Source organism: Physeter macrocephalus, chromosome 4 (genome assembly GCF_002837175.3).
Source record: "Physeter macrocephalus isolate SW-GA chromosome 4, ASM283717v5, whole genome shotgun sequence".
NCBI classification, from domain to species: Eukaryota; Metazoa; Chordata; class Mammalia; order Artiodactyla; family Physeteridae; genus Physeter; species Physeter macrocephalus.
The window spans coordinates 83,912,858-83,927,504 of record NC_041217.1 but is presented as its reverse complement, the minus strand read 5'-3'; the positions used below and the strand labels follow the sequence as shown (position 1 = coordinate 83,927,504).

Here is a 14,647-nt window from a genome sequence, read left to right as displayed (position 1 = left end):
TGATTTGGATTCCTTTTATTTCTTTTTCTTCTCTGATTGCTGTGGCTAAAACTTCCAAAGCTATGTTGAATAAGAGTGGTGAGAGTGGGCAACCTTGTCTTGTTCCTGATCTTAGTGGAAATGGTTTCAGTTTTTCACCATTGAGGACGATGTTGGCTGTGGGTTTGTCATATATGGCCTTTATTATGTTGAGAAAAGTTCCCTCTATGCCTGCTTTCTGCAGGGTTTTTATCATAAATGGGTGTTGAATATTGTCTAATGTTTTCTCTGCATCTACTGAGATGATCGTATGATTTTTCTCCTTCAGTTTGTTAATATGGTGTATCATGTTGATTGATTTGCGTATATTGAAGAATCCTTGCATTCCTGGAATAAATCCCACTTAATCATGGTGTATGATCCTTTTAATGTGCTGTTGGATTCTGTTTGCTAGTATTTTGTTGAGGATTTTTGCATCTATGTACCTCAGTGATATTGGCCTGTAGTTTTCTACTGCCTTTCTTTTTACTTTCATCACCTCATTGTAGGCTCACTGGACTAGCTCATGCTGGCTATTGCAGTTGATCTCTTTTGTTCCAGTCTCTTCCCTCTCTCCAGTCCCCCCTGCTCGTTGCTACTATGCTAGTCCTTCTCAAGTGCAGGTCTGGTCATGTCTCTCTCCTTCAGAATCTTTAATGATTTCCTTTTGCCTGCTAAGTTTGACCCAGCCACCCTTTCTGGGCTTAGCTCCCATGACTCATTCATTCATTTATTAATTTATTTGATCCTTCTTTCATACTATGTGCCAAGCACTATCAGAGGGGCTAGAGATGCTGTGCTGAGCAATATTGAAATGATACTGCCTTCATAAATCCTATATCTGAGTGGGGAAGGCAGTCAGAAAACAAACAAAATAACCAAATCGAGATGTTATGAAGGAAACAAAAACAAGGGATTTAAAGGAAATAATAGGAATATCTTATTTAGATAAGATGGCCAGTGGAGACTTCTCAGAGGAAATGACAGCCGCTTATTTTTTATTTTTATGCAAATAGCCTGCTCTCATTCACCTCCCTCTTACAGGCAACCATTCTGATGTGTTTAATGTACATGTTTTTGTTTGCATGTGTTCTTGCAAAATGTATATTGTGTCTTGTGTACATGTATTTATTATTTACATCTGGACGATGTTCTAAATGTATCTCATTAGTTATTAACTGTTTTCACTTATTACTGTGTTTTTTAGATTCATCCATGTTGCTGTACTGTATTTGCATGTAATTCATTGTTTTTTAACTGCTGTACAGTACTCCATGTTGTGAATCCACTACCTAACCATTCTCCTAGTGACGGACTTGCAGATTGCCTGCAACCCCTCATCACCACAGATAAATCTGCAACATCCTCACACGTGTCTTCTTACAGACCTGTGTGAGAATGTCTGTGGAATATGTATCCAGTTGTTGGGTTATAAGGTATACGTATAGTTAATGTGATGAAGTAGCTTTGGGTAGCTCTGCAGTCTCTATTCCCATCAGCAGTGCCATAGGGATTTGGTTCTGTAGCAGATATAGTAATGACTCCACATACTCCTCAACACTTGGCATCATCCAGCTTTATAATTTTGCCAATCTGATGGTTTTAGAAGTGGTATCTCATTTTAATTTTCGTTTCTCTGGTAGTCAGAGAGTTTGAGCATCTTTTCATATGCTTGTTAGTTTTTTTGGACTAATGCAAATTGTCTATTTATTTGCTTTGTCCATTTTTTTAAAAGTGGGATCTCAATCACATTCCAGTTTATAGACATTCCTTAGTTATTTAGATATTAATCCCTTATTGGATATAGATATTTTCTCCCATTCTGTCACCCAATAACCTTGTCCTGTGTTTCTTCATTAAAGAGAAATCCTTAACTTTTGTCTATCAGATTTATCACTGTTTTCCTTATGATTTATGCTTTGAAGTTTCGTTTAAGAAGTCGTTCTCTGCCCTTAGATCACGAAGATTTTCCTCTACATTTGTTTCTGTTAAGAACATGAACAGTCATCCACCATTTCACACCCATAAGATTGACAGAAATTTTAAAGTCTGATAATTGTGGGAAATGGAAACCCCCATACACAGCTGGCGAGAGTATAATGATACAGTCCCTTTGGAGAGCATCTTGGCAATAGCTAGTAAATTCAAAGATGCACCTAACTCTGACCTAGCAGTTCCCTTTCTGGATGCCTACTATAGAAAAACCCTTGTCAATGTACATATGCAGACATGTACCCGAATAGTCATTATAGTGTCTTTTGAAACAATAAGGGAATGCAACCAACTCTCTTTTAGTAGAGAAATTAATAAAATACATTGTAATTTGTTCATAAAAATGGACTATTATATAACAGGTGACTAGAATCTACATGTATCAACAGGAATAAGTCTTAGAAATACAGTTGTTTAAAAAGAAGATTGCAAAAGGATACGGACAGTATACTGTTTAGAAAAAAAGATATGAAATGTCATAAACACTCCATGAAGCTTTTATTAAAACAATAGTATTTTTATGTTATGTATGCATATACGTATGTCCTAAGTGTACATAATATGCAGGGAAATGACATATACCAACATAAGGATAACTCGGGGAGAGAGTGGGAAGAACAGAGACAGGAAATTAGGGCTTTAATTATATATGTGACTGTATATGTGTGTCATTAAAGAGGGAAAAAGGGGAGACCTGAAAGGAATCTGGCAAAAGTTAGTATCTGGGGACGTGTAAATAAATAAGTAAATAAGTTTCTAATACTATTCTAACACTATTGTTTATGATTTTATATAGGTTTAAAATATGTAATGGTTGACTGTTCTATTGTAAAAATGAAAACCCTTCAGAAAAGAAAAAAAGGAAAAAGAAAAAGCTCCAAAACAGCTTCAAAAAGATGAAAAACTTTTTCTGTGAATAACTATAGTCAAGGTTCACAAACCTTGTAATTCTGTACCTTCCAGTATCTGAAATCTTGATATTTACCAACAATTCAAAAAAAATAGATCCAATTTACTTATAAGCAATGCTAGTTTTCTTCTTTAATCTAAGCCAATAATTTTTTTTTAAATAAGGAAACTGCCAGGATTTATTATGAAGTTCTAAGTTCTTATCAGTGGTTATGGATATAGCAATCACAATATCGTGAATTTCTCTCATTTTCGCCCTAGAGTCAGATAATAATTACTAAGAATACACGGTAAAATGTGTTTCTAGTGTTTCCTGTAAAACTAACATCCTTAGAAAAACTGAAAAAAAAAAAAAAAGTAAAAGTGGACTTTTAACTTTTTCATGGTACATCCAAATTTCTTGGATGGTTATTGGACATAATGCAGGAAAAAATGAGATCCTAGAGTATCCTATTCCCCAACCAAACCTCTGTTTGGAACATTTCTGTGCCCTCTGTCCCAGAGAAATGTGAACTGGCTTTTTTCATTGGTCCTTGCTTTACTTATGGGCCAGAAGGTTTGCAGAGATCCTCTTAGTCTGTTTTAGTATGAAGCTTTCCATCCATCTGCATGACAGGAGTAACTCCATTTCAAACGTGGATTTGGAAGCAAGGGAGTAGTTGAGTGGGGAGAGGCAAGATGTGGTTGAAAAGTCTTATTATTTTTATTCCATTGTCTTGAGTATTTTAATGACAATTACCTCCCAAAGTCAAATTTCCAAAGAATTTATCTTAATACTTTCCCCCTCAAAGCAAGCACGACTTAAGGTAAACCATGTTATTTGTAGATTTGCCTCACTGATGTGGTGAACAACCTATGTTGTTGTTGTTTTTTTTTTTCATCTTGGAAAAATAATCCATTATATACCCCATTAATTTACTGTATATGAATGAGCATCTTAATTACCTCCTTAGGAGCCAAGGAATTTGGAGATTTTTTTAAAAATAAAAGAAGAGGATGATGAGTATTTTATTCCCTGCCCATGTTTATCTTTCTATAACATAAGCATAGTGGTTGATATAAGGTCAAAACTAGCAGGAGCCACAAACTTTTAATGTAGCTAGACCCACTGAACATTTTCCATCGTACGTGGCTGCCTATTGGGGACTACATGGAAAACTGAGCAGATATTCAGTTGTTTTCATTCTATTCTGAGACATTCATTTTTACTGCAAAAATTACTGATTTACAAGACAACATATTAAAGTATTTCTTGCTTTCCTGAGAATAAGCCAATATTGAGTTATGCTAATAAAGTCTCTATTTGTTCAATAAATTGCCAGATAAAATAACATAATTAAAATGTTCAGAAAGGGCTTCCCTGGTGGCGCAGTGGTTGAGAGTCCGCCTGCCGATGCAGAGGACACGGGTTCGTGCCCCGGTCCGGGAACATCCCACATGCCGCGGAATGGCTGGGCCCGTGAGCCATGGCCGCTGAGCCTGCGCGTCCGGAGCCTGTGCTCCGCAACGGGAGAGGCCACAGCGGAGAGAGGCCCTCGTACCACAAAAAAAAAAAAAAAAAAAAAAAAAAAAAAAAAATGTTCAGAAAAACTTTTAAAAAATTACTTTTACATAAGCAGCCTACATTTCAGAACAGACTGGTTGGTTCTTAGCTTTATCGTTTGCCTGCATATTTCCTTATTTTACCAAAATAGTTCATTATGTTACATATCAGAACAAAATTATTTGAATTAGTTTTCTCCTTTACTCCCACTTTTTATGCCAGTTAGTCTTACACAAGAGCATTGATGCATTTAAATTCAGAAATTAGGCCCTAATATAGAACTCATGCAAAGCAAGCTCTGTAGGAATAACTAACCTACATATGTAAAGTCAACTTCCTGGCCTTAGTACAAATAGTTTTGAAGTGTTAGATAATGTTAGATAGTATATAGTGTTAGGGCACTTGAGAAATAAGTTCTTCCTGGTCTTTCTACCTCCTCCTCTCCCAAGAAAAAGTGCTTTGGCCTCCTTTTGGCCAACAGTGAGTATTCAAAAACTTCCGTATAACAGGGCAGAGACATACACTAGATCATTTTGTTCTGACTCTCAGTTCAGTATTCAGCACTTTCAGCAGCTGTTATTTTGTCCACTTCAGGAAACTTCTATGGAACTCCCAAGCCTCCAGCAGAACCCAGCCCTTTCCAGCCAGATCCAGTTGATCAGGTCCTCTTTGATAATGAGTTTGACACAGAATCCCAAAGAAAACGAACTACATCTGTCAGCAAGATGGAAAGAATGGACAGTTCTCTTCCTGAAGAGGAAGAAGATGAAGACAAGGAAGCTGTTAACGGTAGTGGAAATGCAGGTTTGTCAATAGATGAACAACTTCTGGCTGATCCTCAAGGTTGACTTTAATATGACACTGAATTGGAAGTAGTAAAATTTTCCACAAAGCACATGCAGAGAAAGTGATGGGATTCTCAGGGTTTTTTTTAAAGGTTTTGTGTGAAACAGTGTATCTCTGTTGACTGTCTTATAAGCTGAAGTGAGTTGCTCCAAGTGGCAGTTTTGATAAATCAATTATAAACTATCATTAGTATTGATAATAATATAATATGCCATTACCCTGCTGCCTAAAAGATTTGAGATTCATTTCTGGTGCTTGAATATGGGAATCTTGTTGGCCTAAGTTCTGCTTTACAGAATTTGAACAAAATGTAGATGTTTTAATATATATTCTTCAATCAAAACAAAGATTTAGAAGTATGCTAATAAATATTATCTGAAAGGTTTGTTAGCAATATTTTGAGTTTAAATTCTGAATCACTCAAAGAAAATTTCCACACTTGACTGCCATATTTTTCATTAAATGCAAAACCAACAGAAATTTAGTGGTGGAGAATCTTCTCCTTTTGGGTACCCCTAAATAATGTAGTGATTGCTTAGGACAGCAGTCCCCAATCTTTGGTACCAGGGACTGGTTTCATGGAAGACAATTTTCCCACAGACTGGGGCAGAGTGGGGGGATGGTTTCGGGATGGTTCAAGTACATTGATTTATTATGGGCTCTGTGCAGTCAGACCTCTCTGCTAATGATAATCTGTATTTGCAGCCGCTCCCCAGTGCTAGCATCACCGCCTCAGCTCCACCTCAGGTCATCAGGCATTGGATTCTCGTAAGGAGTGTGCAACCTAGATCCCCCACATGTGCAGTTCACAGTAGGGTTCGCGCTCCTAAGAGAATCTAATGCTGCCGCTGATCTGACAGGAGGCGGAGTTCAGGCAGTAATGTGAGCGATGGGGAGCGGCTGTAAATACAGATGAAGCTTCGATCACTCACCCGCCCCTCACCTCCTGCTGTGCGGCCCGGTTCCTAACGGGCCATGGACTGGTACCAGTCTGAGGCCTGGGGGTTGGAGGTTGAGACCCCTGGCTTAGGAGATTCTTATACTGCTAGTTAAGAGTATAAATAGGAAACCACAGAGTCACAGCAGAACTGATTTCAGTGCTATTTATGATAATAATTCCATTCAAAACACTAGAATATAAGCTTCATAAGGGTTAGAATTTTTGCTTGTTTTGTTCATTGTGGTATTTCTTGAGCCATAAACCATGTTTAGCACATAGCAGAAGCTAAAAAAATATTTTTGTTGTACTAATAAATGAAAAAATTTGATTATATCTTCAAATTTGCAGAATCCATTACCGTATCATCTTCCCAAAGTATCCTGTTGTTTTCCTTTATCAGTTATTAAAATTTGCTATTATCTATTGTTTTAATACATTCATTGCTTGTGTCCCCCTCCAGAGTGTGAGTCCTGTTTTATGGTCCTAACATTTCACACTGTTGTGTTGCAGATACGCTCAATGAATTATACCAATATATTTTAGCGAAAACGGGTCTAAAAAGGTTTAGGTGAATTCACATCTAATTCTTTAGAGTTGTTAGGGGAAGTCATCATATCCTAGAGACTTTTGATTTTGATGTCAGCTTTACTCTCCCACAAAATTATGTTAACATTTTTAAATGCTTAAGACTGGGATTAGAAACCATGACTCTGTCCCCAAATGGGAATTTATATGTTCTTAATTTGAAGGAAAAGAAAATGCCCTTTTTTTAAACTTCCTAATGCAGAGCCTTTCAGTGAGCACTGCAGTTCCCTTAGAGGTAAACCCATCTGTAAGCTCCATAGTTTATGTTTGTCATGTAAGACAGCTGTTAAACCAGGTGTTCCAGACTCTTCACTGTTAATATTTAAAGGGAGTGTATCCAAGAGTGTGTGGGAGGCAGTTTGTACACTCCCTCTTGTATGTAGGGACCATAGGACTCTTCCACTGGAGTATATATTTCTTTGTAACAGAATATATTCAGAATATTTTAAGGAAAAAGCAATAGAAGAAATGGCTAAAAGCCCTTGGTCTTTTCTGAGTAAGTACTAACCATGGTTGTTAACTTATTCAAAGTTGCTTTGTGTATTGCTTTGGGGGACTAGAATCCCTGCCTTGAAAGATCAGTAAATTGCCGGGGATGGAAGTAGGAGAGGATAGGTGGAGGTTTATTTGTATATACCAATATGTATATTATTTTATATCTTGATGAGAATTAACGTAAGAATGCTAATATGCTGCAATAGGATGACACATGTTATATAATAATGCTAAAATTTTTTCCAAGAGTTGGTGTTATATAAAAACATTTTCAAATCATTGGCTATTAAGCAAACTCCTTTATGCAGTCTCTTGAAACTATATTCAGAAAAGTATTTTTGCTTATATAGTTGCTTCTACTTTCCTCCAGTATATATATCCCAAGAATGTAACTCCATTCCAGATTGATTTATACATTGGGTGCCTTTTAATTTCTATCACTTTTTCTGCATAGAGAATAAATCATGTGTTTCATTCATATTATTCATTCAGCAAATATTTATTGAGCACCTGCTAGGCTACTAAGTGCTAGGCATGGTTCTAAAAGCTGGAAATAAAGCAGTGAACAAAACAGACAAAATTCTCTGTCTTCATGAACCTTACCTTCTGGTGGGAGAGACAGAATTATCCAACATAAATGAATAACATATAGTATGTTAGATGGTGCTAAGGAGAAAAAGCAGAGGAGGGGAAGGATAAAAGTAGCGGTGGCCAAGGTTTGCAGTTTTAGATAGAGTGTCAGAGAAGACCTTACCAAGAAGTGGACATGGCAAGAAGTGAGGGTAGTGCTCAAAATATCCTGGGGAAGAACATTCCAGCCAGAGGGAATTAGAAGTACAAATGCCCTGAGGTGGGAGCATCCCTGGATTATTCAGACAACAGCAAGGAAACCAGTGTGGTTGGATACAATGTGGACAATCCATTATATGTGGTTGGGGCAGAGTGCTGGAAGGGAATAGACTAGAATAGTAACAATGAAGTCAATCAGACAATGATGGGGGTGGGGTGGTGGAAATGCATATTATAATAGGATCTTATAGGTCATTGGAAGAATTTTGCTTTTTATTCTGAGATGAGAAAGGATTATATGGATTTAAGTAGAAGAGTACCATGATAAAACAGCTTTTAACTTAACAGGCTCATTCTGGCTACTGTATTGAGAAGAGGCAGTAGGAGGGCATGGGCATAAACAGGGGTACCAGTTAGGAGGTTATTGCAGTAATTTAAGTGAAAAATGGTGGCTTAGACCCAGTGAAGGCATGAGAGGTAAGAAGTGGCCTGAGCCAATAACATTTGCCAACAGACTGGATATAAGGTATGAGAGGGCAGAGTCAGAGGTCACTCCAAGGGTTTTAACTTGAGTATCTGCAAGAATGGAGTTGCATGTATTGAGATGAGACAGGTAAAAGGAGTCAGTTTGGGTTGGGAATGGGAGCTGTGGTTGGGATATTTAAGTTTGAGATGTTCATTAGACATCCAAATGGAAATGTGCTTGAAGTTGGATTTAAAAGTCTGTGTTGTGGTCTGAAAATCCATATTTGGACACCATCAGCATATAGCTTGTATAGCAGTGACACAGTGAGATCACCACGAGAGTGAGTGTAGAAAGAGAAAAGATCCAAGCACTGAACCTTGAGAAGGCACTCTAATATATGGAGATCAGGGAGACAGAGAAGAGCCAGAGAGGTAGAAGGAGCATTAGGAGAGTGTAGTGTCCTGGACGCCAGGGGAAGAGAGTGTTTCAAGAAAGAGAGATCCATCATGTCAGATGCTACTGATAGCTCAAGTAAGATGGGCACTGAGAATTGATCGTTGGATGTAGCTATGTGGAGATGACTGGTGATCTTGGTAAGAACAGTTTTATTGATGAGAGATCAAAAGCCTTGTTGGAACGAGTTCCAGTGGCAAATGAAAGAGTGGAAGTGGAGGTAGCAAGTATAAACTCTTTCAAGGAGGTTTGGTGTAAAAAGGAGAGAAATGGGATGGGGTTGCTAGAGGGGAAAGAGAATTGTTTAATTTCCTTTTAAAGAATGGAGAAATAACTTGTTTGTTTGTCTTGAATTTCTATCTTTAAAAATGGCGAAAGTTTCAACTATCCCCAGGGAAAGTCCTCTGAGGCACATTTTGGATAAGGGTTGTGATTACAGCTATGAACCAGTGGGTGAGAGGAAGATGATATTTTATTGTAACAATGTGTAGCCACAGTACCTGTTAGGATATCCACAGGGGGTTTAGGCAGGGTTATCATGGGACTCTGTGCACCATGTACTGCTACCCTTGCTATGTTAGTTATGTCATTTATGGTCTCCTGTGTCGTTGGTATATGTAAAACCCTAAGACCAAACTTGAGGGTTTATTTAGGATCTTCTGTTTGTTCTTTGGGTTTTTGGTTGCATTTTGTTAAAAAAAAAAATAAAGGATGGATGGGGGATCTACTAGGTAAGAAAGATTGGTGGTGAGAGAGAGAGAGAGAGGGAATTGCTGTAGGCAAGAGGGGATGGAGATATCTGCTTAGAAACACAGTTAGTTCTTCCACTGTAACAGAAGGTAGAGTAAAATGGGCATAGTTGCTATGTAGATATAATGGTGGGAATTTGTGGAAGTTCTGTTTGCTTCTGTTTTCTCAGTGATATAGGAAACAAGATCATCAAATGAGATTAGGGATAAGGCAGAAGTAGGAGAAGATTTAAGGAGAAGGAAGGTATGAAATTGTTATCTAGGAGAGTCAGAGCGAATGGACTAAAGAAATGCCCTGTGATTGTCATACATCATTAAATGCCCTCTTGAGGCTACTGATCATGAGTTAAAAGTGAAGTAGTTACTATCGCCTGCTTTCAGCTACATTTACTGGCGAGGAGTATGTAGAGAGTAAGATTTAAGCAGAATTATAGTTCAGCCAGTCAAGTATGGTGAAGTAAAGTAGGGAAAAAGGAATCAGGAATATTTACAAGGGAGTGATTATAGTGGTTGATCATGGAATTTAAGTTGGGTAAGTAGGGCAGTGAGGACATGGCTAGGGCATGGATGGGGGTGAGGAACAGTGAAAGGCAGTAAGTAGTAGGATTAGTGGATTATAGAACTTGGTTGGATAAAGGATGGTTGGAGTGGAAGTACTATAAAGAATGACATATATGTTGATATCTAAGGCCTCTTCTAAGAGTCTCTGATACTGAAGCATTGCCCAAAGTTTGGAGTTATTACAGTTATATTATGTTTTAAGTTCTAGAAACAACTTTTAAGTGCATGAATTGTGAACTCCCTAGAGAGTTACCAAATTTTAGTATTCTTACCTACATTGTGGACTTTGGAACTCTAAAAGGATTTTAATATTACCAACAGAGAATTATATTTAACAACAGTAAGTCTATTGAGTTTAATTTTTAAAACTTAGTATTATTTTAAAGGCCTGTGTTAAATGTGCACAAGGCAGCTTGATAAAGCAGTTAAGAACATGGACCCTTTAAATTCAGATCCTAGCTTTGCTATTTATTAGCTGTGTAACCTTGACTAAATTAACTTATTAACCTTGCTGGGCCTTAGTTTCCTCTTCTATAAAATGGCAATAGTAATAATATATACTCACAGGGTTGCTGTGAGAATTATGAGTTAATATATGTAAAGTGCTGAAAATAGAGCCTGGCACATAAAAGGACTGTATAGGTGCTGCTGTGGCTGTTGTTTTAGTATAATATTGATTGATCTGTATTTAGTATATACAGAATTGATTCTGTCGTTGTTTTTTTGCTTCTTTCCCTGACTAGCGTCAGAGGTGCTGTACAGGGTTAATGTCACTTAGCAAATGAAAAGAAAATCAGTGTGTTTATTTGTTTTTTCAAAAGTTATAGCAGAATGTGGACATAGTAGACAAGGAAATTTGCAATATATATTTGGCATTTTGTTAGAATTAAGGCTGTTTGAAGAGAATGTAACTTCACCTACTTTTCATGCTGTTCTGTTGGAATAGCAGAAAACAGAGAGAGGCATTCTGAGTCGTCTGATTGGATAAAGACTGTCCCAAGTTACAACCAAACAAATAGTTCCATGGACTTTAGAAATTATATGATGAGAGACGAGAATCTGGAACCGCTCCCCAAAAACTGGGAAATGGCCTACACTGATACGGGGATGATCTACTTCATTGAGTAAGCACATGTCTGTATCTTTTCTAATGTGCCCTGCCACTGTGAGACTTGCCTTTAAATTTTCTTAACCTCATTTCACAAGCGTTCCATTTCTTTTTTTTCTTGAAAAATATTTTTCATACAAGTTGCAATTGATTCTTAATCTGATTGTTTCCCTGGATGATATTTCATTTTTATTTGATTTGGATAAATGAATATTGTATTTGACATCTGGTTTTATAAAAAACAGGAGGATTAAAAACAGATTTATCACTAATAATGAAAAATGCAAGGAATAAAGGATATTTTACTTTGCCTTTTTTTTTTCTTAACCTTTTGGGTAGAGTGTCCAACTTAATGAGCATTTCACAAATTACCATCATTTGGAAGGGGACCATATTTATTAACTGAGCTAAATATTTTCAGACCTAGAGATCAACATAGAGATTAGTGAATTAATCTCAAATTGGTAACACCAAGAAAAGATCCTTTGATCACATTGTTATTCTCCCACTGCTTCGATAATAACTTTAATTTATATTTTATTGCCTTCATATATATTTTCTTCCAGGATTTTTCTTTCTTTAAGATCCTCATATTTCAGATACTTAAACTATAACACTGTCTACTCAGCAGTGTGATGGCTTTGTTTTAGCATTAGTATTTACTGCATGGTGACCTGGGTCTGACCTGCTCCGGGTCTTAATTGAGGCACGTGGGCTCTTAGTTGCGGCATGCAGGATCTAGTTCCCTGACTAGGGATCAAACCCGGGCCCACTGCATTGGGAACGCGGAGTCTTAACCACTGGACCACCAGGGAAGTCCACTTTAAAACTTTTTTTTTTTTTTTTTTTTTTTTTTTGCTGTACGCGGGCCTCTCACTGTTGCCGCCTCTCCCGTTACGGAGCACAGGCTCCGGACGCGCAGGCTCAGCGGCCATGGCTCACGGGCCTAGCCGCTCTGCGGCATGTGGGATCTTCCTGGACCGGGGCACGAGCCCGTATCCCCTGCATTGGCAGGCGGACTCTCAACCACTGCGCCACCAGGGAAGCCCTAAAACTTTTTATTTTATTTAACTCTTTTATTTTTAAAGAGTCCCAGTGAGGGCAGAGACTCTATCTGATTGTTCATCTCTGTATTCTTAGTCCTCAGCACAATGCCCGCACATCACAGGCACCTAAGAAATATAGTGTTTTTGGAGGGAGAGAGGAAGGAATTCAGCCAGCAAGTAAACAGGGTTTTCAGGGCAGCTTTTTTGGCTAAGATAATGCACAGTATGGGACCATGTGCCCACCCTCTGAAACATTTTTGACTGCTTAGATAAGCATCTGTTATTATGCACTTAACATTTTATCCCTTCTTTAGAGTCTTCATTCTCAAATTAGTGCCTCTAGCATTACCTTTCCTCTGTGGCAGTTTTGAAGTAATAGACTGAGAACAACAGGACTATTGAATCAGAGGTATACAAATGAAGCCTGTAGGAGATAAATGTTCAAACATCATATACCTTTTATTCACTTTTCATCTTTGCTTTTGAAATACTTTTCTCCCTCTTTATTTTACTGTTTCTAATTGAAATCTTTGTTCAACAGCCACAATACCAAGACAACCACCTGGTTGGATCCTCGTCTTTGTAAGAAAGCCAAAGCCCCTGAAGACTGTGAAGATGGAGGTAGAGATTCAGAAACCTTTTATACCATACTTATTCTCTTTATCCCTTCTTGCCCTTCTTGCTTAGATAATAAGTTTTCCAAAATCCTAAACAAACCATAATGTGCATAAGCACATAAGGAGTGGGTGGATATCATAATCAGCTGATTCTGGTCATTATGTCATCGCGTCTAATTTTGTGAGAGTCTTTATTTCTCTTTTTTGAGAAGTATACAATTAAATCCTTTTTTTTAAAAAACCTTAATAAAAATGAATTTGCCATTTTTTTAACTTTGTTTTAAAAGAAACTTTTAAAATTCTAAATAAATAGTTTAATAAGTTAGGTGCATTCTCAACCACAGGGTAGCCTCATCATGCCTGCTAATCTCAAAAATATATTTAATTTAGTATCACTAGGATAGATATGCCAGTATTTATAATCCTTTGCCATTTACAGCAGCAATAGAAACTCAGTGAAACTCTTTAATATACCTCTCACCCACACATAATTTTTACTGCTTGGTAGAAAAATTATCTCTCTGAGAATCATTAGATAATAATGCTTGTCTGTCTTGTATGTTATAGGTTCTATTTAATGGTATAGTCTTACAAATAAGTATAGAATTTACCCCAACCAAAATGTTTGCTGTGCCTTCTTGAATATAGAGTGTAGATGAATAAAATTTGCATTGATTTTGTATGACTCATCAGAAATTATTTACCTTGGTTCAAAAAAAAAAAATGAATGGATTAGAATGAAAGTCAGATAGTCCTCCTATAGATTGAATTCCAGTCTATGAAAAAAATTTAAGCAGAATTGATACATATTTTGTTCAGCATGATAGAATTTTTCTAGGAATAAACAATTGGAAAATGAAATATTTAACATTTATTTGTAATGATATTTTTAAAAAGATACCTTGGAGCAAATCTACTGAAAGATGTGCAAGTCCTCTACACTAAAAACTACAAAACATCACTGAAATAAATTAATCAAGACCTAAAATAATTGAAGAGATATACTGTGCTCATTGATATACTATGTAGATAGGATAACACATATTGTTAATGATGTTCATTCTCCCTAAATTGATATCTAGATTCAATACAATCCCAATCAAAATTCTAAAAGTCGGTTTTTAAGAAACTGACAAACTGATTCTAAAATGTACAGGGAAATACTGTACAAAGACTCTAGTTAGCCAAACAGACTTTAAAAAGGACAAAGATAAAGGACTTAGGCTACCAGATTTGAAGACGTACTATCAAGCTACAGTAATCAAGAGTGTCTTCTATCCATAGGCTAGAACATGGATCATTGGAACGGCATAAGAGAATCCAGAAATAGATGCACACATATGTGATCACTTAATTTGCAGACAAGGTGCCAAGTCAGTTCAGTGAGGGGAGGAAAATCTCTAACAAATGGTGCTGGAACAATTGGATATTCATAAAGAGAAATGAACTTCAACTACATCCTTACTCCATGTACAAAAAATAATTTGAGATGGCTCAAAGCTAGAACCCTAAAGCTTTTGGAAGAAAATT

The 14,647-nt window shown here is 37.0% G+C and overlaps 1 protein-coding gene across 6 annotated transcripts in view; it reads left to right on the top strand.

The window, feature by feature from the left end:
* The window catches only part of MAGI3 (membrane associated guanylate kinase, WW and PDZ domain containing 3), a 264,648-nt gene that overhangs the window by 181,271 nt on the left and 68,730 nt on the right, over positions 1-14,647 (top strand). For 4 of the 6 annotated variants that reach the window (XM_028488986.2, XM_024119936.3, XM_028488987.1 and 1 more), the window contains 3 exons: positions 5,057-5,266; positions 11,293-11,470; positions 13,042-13,121. In XM_028488986.2, coding sequence (XP_028344787.1) covers positions 5,057-5,266; positions 11,293-11,470; positions 13,042-13,121 — 468 coding nt within the window. The remainder of the gene's footprint in view (positions 1-5,056; positions 5,267-11,292; positions 11,471-13,041; positions 13,122-14,647) is intronic. The other 2 variants (XM_024119937.3, XM_024119939.3) reach the window with 1 other exon arrangement.